This window comes from Pygoscelis adeliae, unplaced genomic scaffold (genome assembly GCF_000699105.1).
Source record: "Pygoscelis adeliae isolate BGI_AS28 unplaced genomic scaffold, ASM69910v1 Scaffold160, whole genome shotgun sequence".
Lineage (NCBI taxonomy): Eukaryota > Metazoa > Chordata > Aves > Sphenisciformes > Spheniscidae > Pygoscelis > Pygoscelis adeliae.
This window is the reverse complement of record NW_008824035.1, coordinates 756,755-768,853: the sequence shown is the minus strand read 5'-3', so window position 1 is coordinate 768,853 and position 12,099 is coordinate 756,755. Positions and strand designations below refer to the sequence as shown.

Sequence of the window (12,099 nt, the reverse complement as noted above, 5' to 3'; positions counted from 1 at the left end):
CAGTTCCTTCAGGACCTGCGGATGGATCTCATCACGTCCCATGGCCTTGTGCACCTTCAGGTGCCTTAGATGGTCTTGAACCCGATGTTCTCCCACGGGCAGCTCTTCATTCTCCCAGTTCCTGCCTTTGCCTTCTGCAGCTTGGGCGGTGAGGCTCGAGCACTTGCCAGTGAAGACCAAGGCAAAAAAACTCATTGAGTACTTCTGCCTTCTCCGTGTCCCGGGTAACCAGGTCTCCCATTTCATTCCAGAGAGGGCCCACATTTTCCCTTGTCTTCCTTTTATCTTTGATGTACCTATAGTATCCCTTCTTATTGCCCTTTATGTTCCTGGCCAGATTTAATTCTACCAGGGCTTTAGCTTTCCTAACCTGATCCCTGGCTGCTTGGACAATTTCTCTGTATTCCTCCCAGGCTACCTGTCCTTGCTTCCACCCTCTGTAGGCTTCCTTTTTGTGTTTGAGTTTGCCCAGGAGCTCCTTGTTCATCCATGCAGGCCTCCTGGCATTTTTGCCTGACTTCCTCTTTGTTGGGATGCATCGCTCCTGAGCTTGGAGGAGGTGATCCTTGACTCTTAGCCAGCTTTCTTGGGCCCCTCTTCCTTCCAGGGCTTTGTCCCATGGCACTCTACCAAGCAGATAAATGTATTGATTTCCTACATAATATACTAAAGCCATTAGATTTTATTTATTTAGTCCTAAGAATAGTGTTTTTCATTGTAGATTAATGAGAATGAGTGGAAATTTCTGTTGACTGGAGGCATAGGTTTGGACAATCCCTTTTCTAATCCATGTACCTGGCTTCCTCCAAAATCATGGGATGAAATTTGTCGACTAGAAGATTTGCCGTGCTTCACGAACATTCGTAAGGATTTTACGCGACTGAAGGATGGATGGAAATTGGTATATGACAGCTCGGTATGTTAAGATTCCTGATTGCTTGCATTCATAAGCTAATTAACACATTGAAAATATTTATTCAGGGAAAAGAAAGTGCTGTCATTTTACATGGTATGTTCTTACATATATGAATGTAAATATTTAAGCAAATGGTGCGTAGTAGTAGATTATTGCCAATTTGTCAGGTGGCTTCTGAATAGCAAGTCATGCTTTGAATTGAATTTGGTTGGGAAAAAAGGCAAGAAAACCTGGAGTGGTAAGGTGATAGTGAAATTTGCTAAACTTAAGGCAACCACTGTCCTTTGTCAGTTTATATGTTTGTTTACTATGCTTTGAGGATGCCTTTTCATGCTATTACGTAGCATGCTGCTTTCCTGGATAAGTGTAAAAAAGCAATTATTGCCATGTAGAGAAACTTGAATGTGATTCGGGAGACCTGTGATTCCCTATTCTCACAGTGACCTGATATATGCATTAATGACTGACTTTGTCTTTATCTAACTTCATCACAGTTTCCTTAAAATGTAAGCTCTTTAGATGAGTTTTACTCCACATTTGGGCACTTGCTTCATCTTTAATCTTACTATTAACTCCTTTTTTTATTTTATCATACTCCCCACTTCTGCTTTTTGATACGCAAAGTGCTCATCATACACATACCTCCTGAACAAATGATTAAGAAAGTTATCCTTTTTTCCTACTTGCACCATATCTGACCATAACCACTTCCATGTTCATTTAATACTGTCCATTTGTGCTAGTCCATTGAACCACTTTTCTCACTGTTAACTTAAACGATGAAAATTTGTCACTCATGTTCAGTCAAATGACCCGGGACTTCTTACACCCGTTTCAAAAAGATTAATTGTGTGTTTTATTCATTGCAAATGTCAAGGATTTAGAAATCCCTTCTATTTAAAAAATGGATTTAAAGTATGTAGAGAGGAAAAGAATTGATTTTGGGCTGGAAATGCTCATAAGTGTATGATGAGAGACATTAAAGAAACTGAGCAGCTGCAGCTCCTTCAGTTGTCCAGATTGCAGGAAACAGGCGAATAGTAGAGAGAAAGCTTTCCTTGGGCATTTACAAAAAGATACAGCAAGTTCAGGGTTTTAGTTCTTTTTTGGGAAATAGTCGCTTGGAAAATGAACAGAGAAATGATGGCATTTGAAAAAGAGATTGAGGGAGGGGACTACTTTGTTACACACTTTGGGATTATAGCTTTTTAAAGCAATACCTAATATAAATGAAAGGTGCTGACTTTCAGAAGTAAAGATTCAAGATGTCTGGAATAGCTATGTGTGCATTCACGCAGCCAGACTGAAATAAACAGAAATTCCTTCATTTAAGTGACTTTCAATAAAATGAGATCTACAGAATCAGGTCATCAGTTAACTGATAAAGAATCTAATAAACAGTAACACTGTAGCCAGGAACATTCAGTTACAGAACCTCGAGTGCTAGATCAAAAGGAATGGCATTATCTATCACTGCTCTGATATTCAAGAGTTGCTATGCCTTTTACTTGTTATGTGAAAACATCTTCATTACCTACCTAACTTTAATACTAGTGCTTTCATGTGAATGCACTGGAATTTTCAAAAGTGCTAGTTAATGGGTCTTAGGGAAGATTCCTTTTTGATAGCTGTATTTTTTTATCACCAGTATAGTTTATCCCCAGTAACATGCAACCAGCTTTTTCTCGTCTTGTTAGTGATACACAAATTTAAATAAAGGGCATTTTCATGCATGTATACATGTGTTAAAGAGAGGGCACAAAATCAGTGTTGCTTGAGCCACTTCTTCATCAGCAACCATACACTGAATATGAATGTTTTTCAAAGGAGTTTGAGATACACTTTTCTCCTCCTACAGTTGTAGATCAGGTTGCTTCCAAAAGTAGGGGAGACCTGACTTCAAGTCCCCCGTTCAAGGATACCATGTATTTTATCTAAAGTTGTATTGCATATCTTGGAGTAGGGACTGAAACTCAGTTCTCCTCTAGCTGGCTGACTTAATCTGAAAGCTACTGATGCATCTCTTCTCATGGAGAAGTGAAGAGTTTTCAGCACAGTGGCACAACTCAATGGAGTCTTCAGTGCAACCTTCACTCCTCAGTGTTTCCTAATTCACTGTTTTCTACAAAGCTTACAAATTTTTAGCTAAACTCTTCAACAGCCATTATAGATGTCATTCTGAGGTACCTATTTTTCCCATATATTAATATAAAAATAATGCAGCATTCTGGATTCTGATCTGAAACTAAGTGCCTAGAAATTGGGGAAGGAGGGAGCCAGGCTCCAGATCCTTAGCAGAACATGAGCTCCATTGTGGTTTGATTTGCTAAATTAAAGTTGCTCAGAATGCAGTCTGTTCAGGTCTGTCTGCATACCTCTGTGCCCAACCCTCTACAGGCAAGCCTAAGAGGCTCACCAGCAGAGCTGTAATACCAGTTTCCAGAAAGACATACCTAGCTGGCACTGTACTTCAGTCTAATAAGAAGTTAACATGCCACACGACAACTGCTGTTCCCAACCTGATAAGTGCAATAACAACATAATAGCTGGATTATTCATAGGCCGTTTACAAACTAAGTTCTCTGGTGAATTTTCCGATTCTTGTTTTCCTGCACTCATTTTCTGCATTCAGATGCGACCTAACTCATAGTTGTCATGTAATACTGTAGTGTGATTGTCATTGATTATATGGCTATCACTGTAATAACATTGTAATATTGAAGACTGACACCATAATTCAGTTCTAACAGAGAGAGGGAGGTAAAGTGCATTTTCAGGTTTCCTCCACCTCGTTCCTTCCCCACTTTCTAGAGAAGAACTTTGGGCTATTATCTTTTAAGCACTTAAAAATTACTCTAACTTCTCTGCCATAAGAGAAGCTTCTTCGATAAACATATATTTAACATTATTTTTTTAAAAAAGCTTTAAGCATGTCAACCCCATTTCTGTAGATTAAAGAAAATACATCATGGATTGATGTGTCAAGTAAAAAGATAATTTACTCTTACTATAGGTAATTCACAAATGCTTTAAGAATGTTGAAATACATATGTTTTTAGGATCCCCAGCATGAGGATTTTCCTGCAGAGTGGCAAAAGAAATTGGGGGAGTTCCAAAGGATGCTTATCATTCGCTGCCTGAGACCTGACAAAGTATGTACAAAACTTTCACCTTATTCAAAAAGGTCTGTCCATCTTAGAAACCAAAAGTATTTGCAAGTATGCATTTCAACTGTGTTGTCTACAACAGTCTATCATAAAGGAAACTAGGAATTAATGAGATTTCAAAAAACCAGCAAGTTTGAAATTGTAATGAAAAACGTTTTTACACCAGAAGGGGGTAGGCCTTTAGCTTTTGTTAAGTTTCAGTGCACACACCAAAATCCCCAGAGCTCTTCCTCCTTGAGACTGTCTTACAAACCTTGTGACTTTCCTTTTTCAGTACACCTGCTATTTTTGCTTATGTAACTTTTTTGATGGATGTTGCTATCTATGGTAAATTTTGTCTGACCTAGGAAGATAATTGAATGGTAAGCAGGAGTGTAGATAGTGTAGGTGCTTAAAGGTAGCAATTATTGCAGACACACAGATCCATTTTGTTCTATGGAAACTGTTTTGACGCAGAACTGTTCTGATTTGAGTCTGTCTAGCTGTAAGGCTTGAATGTGGCACAGATCACAATAGGTGCTCACAGTTGTGAATCTTTATTCCAAAAAACTCAACCTACTAAAAACCAGAATAAATATTTGCTTAGGCATTTTTCATATATTCACAGGTTAGTGGGACTACTATTAGTCCACACCTAGCCATAATGACAAAGCACATTGTGAAAGATGGGAGTTAGTATAAACAGTTATGACCTCTGTTCCAGAGAGCCTATGAAAGGAATTGTCTACACTTCCTCACGCAACTGTTTAGCATTATATTAGTACTCACATAAAAATATGGAAGTTTGTACCATATAAAGAAGAGAAGCTTTTAGAGTCAGACTTTACACTTCACTTCTCCTGGATTTTTTCTGACTGGCAGTATGAGCTTTCAGAATGTTGGGCAGATGGATCACCGTGGAGAGGCACTGGCGGCGGTAGTGTATACTGATGCTTGGAGACAAAGTTATCCACAAGACGCTGCCTAGTTGCGGTGACTTCTTCTTCAAAAGAGTTTATTATGCTTCTGCCAGTTTTGCACTTAAAACAAAGCAAAGGATTGAGACTTTCAATTGAGCAATTTAACTGTCTAGTTCAACTACATTCAAAACTTGGATCCTCAAAACCCACTGATCTGCCACTAATTCTAGCTTGGAAGTCTACTTTTGGCTATGGTCAGCAATATTGCTGTCTGAGTGGTGCAGAGCAGTTTGGCAGGTATTTCATATGCATACCCCTATTTGATTCAGAAACTCCTCCACCAGCCTTGCCAGTAAGGCTCAGTTCAATGACCGCTTTTGGTTATGTCTAGTATACCTTTTCTTTTAAATGAAATTGTGAACCTACTGTTTAGCTGTATTTTAAATCATGTCAGGGAGGGAGACTTCAGTTTTATTTTCTTCTGTGTGAAGAGGCATGATATCGCTTCTCAGGATGCATTAGGATATTGGTACTTCAGGATGGCAGCATGCTCTGGATCAGCCCTAGTGCATAGCCCTCCAAGCTATTGGTGACAGTGATTTTGAGGGCAAAGTGTCCCCACTTGAAGCTGCTGTTTCAAGTTTTCTGTATGCTGTACTTAGAAATAAAGTAATATTATGGCTGAGACCCCTTTTGTACCTTGGAACACTGCTGTAAATCATTTGCTGTTCAGGTTAGATAACAACATCATCTTCTCACTCTTAGTCCACCTTTTAAGATACCAGACTGCTCCCACTGCGGCATGTGATCCTATTTTCATGTATTTGAGTCTGTTGTACAGGGAACTTAAATACTTAACCTTGCAGTCACCAGGTATATTTTCAATACGGAACATTATCAGCAAGGCAAAGATCTCATTTGTGCAAACCTGCCAGGAAGTAAGATGCAGAACCTTTATTGTGCCCTCATCAGGGAACTTGATTCACTTGATTTTTACTATCCATAGGATTAGGGGTCATATATCAAAGATCCGCTGATCTTGATCGACTAGTTGAAGCAGCTCAGTTTTGTGTGCTTCTGTATATGTCAACACAGTGGCATGCATGAAATCCCAGCAGTGGGGAGGAGTAAAACTGGATGACTGTAAAACATTTGAAATGGGCTTTAAAGTTTGAAAGCTTAATTAGACTGATTTACATGTAAAACTGGACATACTGTAAAGCAATGATCTGGTCAAATTACTGTAAAGCAATGATCTGGTCAAATTTTGTCTTTTTACATACTTTGTTCATCCCTCCTGAGAAAGATGGAGCTGCTCATTGTAGAGCTTCCTGGATTGATTGATTATTGCACCCAATATATTTTTTCTGCTGTAATGAGTTGTTGGAAAAACATTTCTAAAGGAAACAGGTTTTCCTTCAAAAGCTAGACAATAGACTACACTAAGAAGTGTTTAGGTGCAGATTTCTTAGCCAATAATGCACGTAAATCATTACTTCAGAATAAGTCACATTCTATCCTTACGCCATCACTCCTTGCCGATGCTTGGAAATCTTAGAGATGGAAGTTCTTGTTTTCATTCTAGCTTTGAATCTTATATTATTTGGTTAACACTTACAAGGAAGTTTCTCAGCCGTGCCATCTCCAGCATGTAGTACTCCTCCATTGTCAGGTCATCAAAGTGCTTAGTAAGGGATAAAAAGCCACAGCTGTGACGTTTGGTGTGTTCCTCCCTGCAGTGTAAACCCAGAATAAGAACAGATATTAAAACCATAAAAGTTAGATTTCGAGAGATGAAGAAATCTGAACAGATAGGTCTCTTCAGTACTTCTACTGTCTATCAGTAGAAAAAGTATCATACAGAAAACATATGAAATAGATTTTAGTGGATCTCAGATAAAAGCTAGTTGAACTATTTCAAGGTTACTGGGTAAGATAAACTTTCAGCAGGCTTCAGTTTTGTGGACTGTTACATAGAAATTGGTAATTTTATAATGGGTAAGGGGATGTTGTCAAAGAAGTTTGGAGGAATACTTCAAGAATGTTGTTACATCTGTGCTTACCATGGGTCATCATTTGGTTCCCAGCCCTCCAGTTCTATCAAGCAAAAGAAACATTTTGCCACATCTGGTTCATTTGCATTTGGACAGTGGACAAAGCCCGCCTTTGCCATCTGCAGGTGACAGTTTAGAAGTTTAGAGCCTCATCCAACACACTGCTCATGTTCACATCAGCGAACTGTTTCTAAGAGCTTGCAAATAATGCCTTTTCCCACAATGTCTATCAGCACAGATCAGGCTGAAAAATAAGTTTTAAGTGTGAGGACTGCAAGCAGGTAAATAAGCAACTAGTAAAGGAACAAGGAATAGGCTACAAGTAGTGAACGATTTCTGCATAGCTGTGGTATCTGCAGGCTACCGGAGTAGCTTTGTTCTACCAGGTAACATCTAGTAGATGCCATGCTATACAGGCATTTCAGTAGCAGTGCATGAGATCTGCCATAGCCAGGACTTTAAAGAATACTTTCAGAGAAAAAACATAGCATAAGACCATGGACACAGAGAATCTTTAAATATAAATTACGTGAGTAAAACGCTGCATCTTTAACTTCTATGTTTTCCAGTCACTTTAGAATCATATCTAGTCAGAACACTAAAAATTAAGTAAGTTTGTTTCAGTTATCAAACTTCACACCTTCTCAGATAACTCTTGCAATATGACTCATCTGAGATCCAGCCTGGAAGTTTCATGTGTGTGCCAAAGTAGAAGTCAGGTGGATTTTTTTTTAATGCTCAAGTCAAAGCCTGCAGGGACATAAACATTAAGGTTTCTAAAATTTAAATAATTTCAATTTCTGAATTTTAAGTAGTGATCATTCTGCTACTTCATCCTTCCTGCTGGATGTGTACTTGTTTCTTCTAATGTAGGCTTTCTTTTTATAAGTGAAAATTTGTGATCAGAAAGACTACATAATACAAGAAATTAACTTTCAAGTGACAAGAACAAAAAAAAACAAAAACAAGAAAAGTAACTATATTCAATTCTGTAGCTAGACTAGTGAACCGAACATGCAGAAGCCAGTCATCCTACTACAGTATTTCTGAGCAGGGAACAGAAGAAAGTTGGAGTATTCAACTTTTCATCTTCTTCAGGCTTAGTGGAAGCTCACAACTCTTCTTGAACATGAATATACTTAACAATGGCTTCACATTCAGGCATGGTATATAAAAAATAAGGCGTAGTCAAAATATCTGTTTTCAGACTTACATTCTCTGGAGTGCACTTGCAGTTCTCTATAAAAGGCCAGTTTGTGAAGGTTTTTAAACGGTTCTCATATTCATACATATCCTTAAAATCACTCAAGAGTTTGGAAGCCAAACCAAGCTCTTTCAAGAGTATCTCCATCTATAAAGCCTGCAATTAGTATAGCCCAGAGCCTCTCTCCTGCTCTCAAATTTAAAGCATTATACTAATTGGTGACACACTGCACCTGTAAAGCAGGGTAAGTTTTAAAGTAAGTAAAAACACAGGTGAGTTTATGAGCAGGACAATCAAGAGAAATGAAGCTACTGGAACTTTTTTCCCCGTGTTACATTCTGCGTACTTGGTCACACTATATATGTATTAACTGAAAGCATCTGTGCTAATGCAGTATGAAAATTACAGATTTTATAATTGAAATGTCGAGAATGCAAGTTAAAAACTCTAGTTACGAATACAGCAATTTTACATACAGATTTTTAAAAAATATTATACTGATTGTGACCAAAGTGGTTGAATTAACATTGCTATTTGAAACCTTTAGCGTTTCTTGAATTTCGTGTTCAGAGATTAGATCTTAGTATCACGTTTGCAAATACTGTTGCATTTCTTTAAAGGGGAGGTGGTTATTATAAAATATTCTAGAGTGTGTCCAGAGATAGAATGAATGGTGGCGTATGAACTAATTATATTTGTTAGGGTTTACAGGACCATTAAGCATTAAGCTGTCATTTTATAAATTGTCTCTCATTTTGGTAGGGACCAGTTAACTTCATAAACACCAGTGTGTACAAGACTGCTGTACACAGCAGTTTTCTAAGCCAAGATCTTAACACCTTTGAAAGGTGTTGCATTATGAGACTTGAAAATTGAAATCCTCTCCATAATACAGATGGAGTAAGTCCAGACAAAAATCCCGCTTCCTATACCAGCACATTAGTCTGTCCAGATGTGGTGACAAAAATGAGATTAAGGATCATTTGCATAGGACTTCCAATTTCAACCCTCTTAGAGCATCTTTTTTGCCTAGATTTACACATGCTAAATCATTGATTCCTCTGGGACTGTACTTGTATCTAATTTTATATGCAGGAATACTGTCCTTGAAATTTATATTAAGATGTTTAGAGTAATATGTGTTAATGCTTACACAAAAATAGGACATTTTGATTCTATTTTTCCTTTTTTTTTTTAGATAATACCAATGGTGCAGGAGTTTATCATTCACAACCTGGGCCGTCCATTTATTGAGCCACCTCCATTTGATTTGTCAAAAGCATTTTCTGATAGTCATTCTTGTGCACCACTGATATTTATACTTTCTCCTGGTGCTGACCCCATGGCAGCCCTTCTTAAGTTTGCTGATGATCAGGTATTTTAATATCTCCAGACTTTTTACATATAGTTGATGCTTGTGTGTGTGCGTGCGCGCACGCGTGTGTATGTTTGTATGAAGCAAGGAACTTTAAGTAAAAGTTGAAATGCCAAAGTAAGCTCAAAAAACCTGTTTTTAACTGCTCAAAAACATGTTAAAATTGATCTCATGGATCTCTTTAACACAAAGCACTAATGAATGCAAGTGGATTGTTTTTAGGAATGAATAATTTGTCTATTATTTATAAGAAATTGTATGTTAAATAGTTTTGGCGTATTTTGTAATGTTGTGATGTCATGATCTATTTAACTAATTAGTTCGTGTAATCTCAAATGGAAAATGGAAAAATGGAACAAAACCATAATGGTTTAAACATTCATTGTAAGGAATCTTTTCTGAAAATGGTATTTTTTTTCTAATAAGCATTATGTGTAATATCTTAATTAAAAAACACTGTAGTAATATAGGACCTTAGGATCTTGGGTGGCATTTACACCTCAGAATTCAAATATGGATTTTTGTTGGCTTTGACTGTCATTATTATGGTATTTAAAACAAAAAATTCCCAACAGTCTAAATCAGTTCTCATGTAGAAGAGAGACTATAGATATATGTCTATATGTGATATATAGACTATATATCTGTTATAATACTAGAAAGTTGCTGTTTTCTGATAAGATGTATTTCTTGCATTTCCTGACTGAATTCTGTGCTGTTGAGAATGACCGACATACATACATACTTCAAGTCTCCAACCACCAAACTGCAAATGTATCCTGCATTTTATAGTTAGGTTGTTTACATCCTTAAAGAGCATACTGTTTTCAGGAGTACTTTGAAAGTGTCAGAATTTTACAGTTCCGGATAAAATAGATGTGTAGTTGGAGCTTTTCACTGGAAGATAGATAAGACGTTTTAGTCAACTGGAATGACATGAAAAAGAAGATTTAAACTGTATTTTAAAATATACTGTACATTAGATATTTCAAGAATACATATAGATGTGAACTCTCATACCAGAAGGTTTAGTGTATTTGTGCAGTATTATTCTTACTTATAATATTTTTTTTCTATATGCAGGGATTTGGTGGTACAAAACTTAGTTCTCTGTCACTTGGTCAAGGCCAAGGCCCAATAGCCATGAAAATGATAGAGAAGGCAGTAAAGGAAGGAACATGGATAGTTCTGCAAAATTGCCATCTAGCAAGTTCATGGATGCCAATACTGGAAAAAGTCTGTGAGGTAAAAATAAGTATTACCTTCTTCTTAGAAATACTTTTGAAGGCATGTCTGATCCATACAGGCAACTGAAAAGCCAGCGTAGCATACTTCTTGATGATTCCCATTATATAAGGGTAATAATCACATATTGATTCTGTCTTTTTCCTTCTGCCTGCTGGAATAAACTGCTCACAAACTTGGTGCGTCTGAGCCGTTCCTGGAATGGTAAATCCCAGCCACTACAACAGTCTCTTCAGGCCAAGAGCTTTCATCATGTGTCGATTGCTGCAGAAAAGCAGTATGCTAAGGAATTTTACTCTTGAACCAGCTATAGGTTTCCGAAGAGGTACTAGTGTATATTTCTTTCAATTGCCTGTTTTTATATGTGTTTATTGTAGGAGCTAAACCCTGATACGACACATCCAGATTTCCGAATTTGGCTCACCAGTTACCCATCTGCCACGTTCCCCGTGTCTGTACTTCAGAATGGAGTGAAGATGACTAATGAAGCACCAAAAGGTTTACGGGCCAATATAATTCGTTCGTACCTGATGGATCCAATATCTGATTCTGACTTTTTCAACAGCTGCAGAAAACCTGTTAGTAATGTTGTATTGTAACTTTGTAAATCAGTTAAAGCAGACCCTGATGACTGTGTATGTATGCTCTGGGGGAAAAAAAAAAACAACCCTCCCAAATTAAATAGTTGTCTTCCACTGCAATGAAACTGGTTTTGATTACTGGCAATAGTGAAGTAAATTTAATTTTTATTTTATTGCTCGTCTCCGACTTCTTCGATTGAGATTTTGTGGCATGGCATTAACAATACAGCTCTCTAGGTTTTTTTTTAAAAAAAAAGGGAGACTGGGAAAAATCTTAACCACTCTTTTTATAATTAGATGTCTGTTTGCAAGCATATTTTACATTCTTTTACATTATTATTCTATAATTAATGTAGTTCTAAATGAGGTGATATACTTTGCTAAATGGTCTCAACTGAAAAACAAAAGTTCCTACCTGAAGTTTTTCTTTAAAGGCCTGAAATCTATCTTGATAATGAGGAGAAAAAAAAAAAAGCAGAAATACTGTGTGAACAATGTTTTATAATACAAAAGTGTGAAGAAAAAAATTCATAGGTACATGGTCTCATACACATAGTTGTATGTGTCATGTATATTAATTACATATACATAGATATAGAGCTTTAAAAAGGAAATTGCTTTGAGGGTTCACACTGGTTTAAGAAAATATTTAGAACTC

At 37.2% G+C, this 12,099-nt stretch overlaps 1 protein-coding gene across 1 annotated transcript in view; it reads left to right on the top strand.

Annotated features, from left to right (window-relative positions):
• The window catches only part of DNAH7 (dynein, axonemal, heavy chain 7), a 130,375-nt gene that overhangs the window by 106,792 nt on the left and 11,484 nt on the right, over positions 1-12,099 (top strand). The window contains exons 52-56 of the mRNA XM_009332767.1: positions 722-916; positions 3,976-4,068; positions 9,439-9,615; positions 10,699-10,860; positions 11,238-11,438. Of these exons, the coding sequence (XP_009331042.1) occupies positions 722-916; positions 3,976-4,068; positions 9,439-9,615; positions 10,699-10,860; positions 11,238-11,438 (828 nt within the window). The remainder of the gene's footprint in view (positions 1-721; positions 917-3,975; positions 4,069-9,438; positions 9,616-10,698; positions 10,861-11,237; positions 11,439-12,099) is intronic.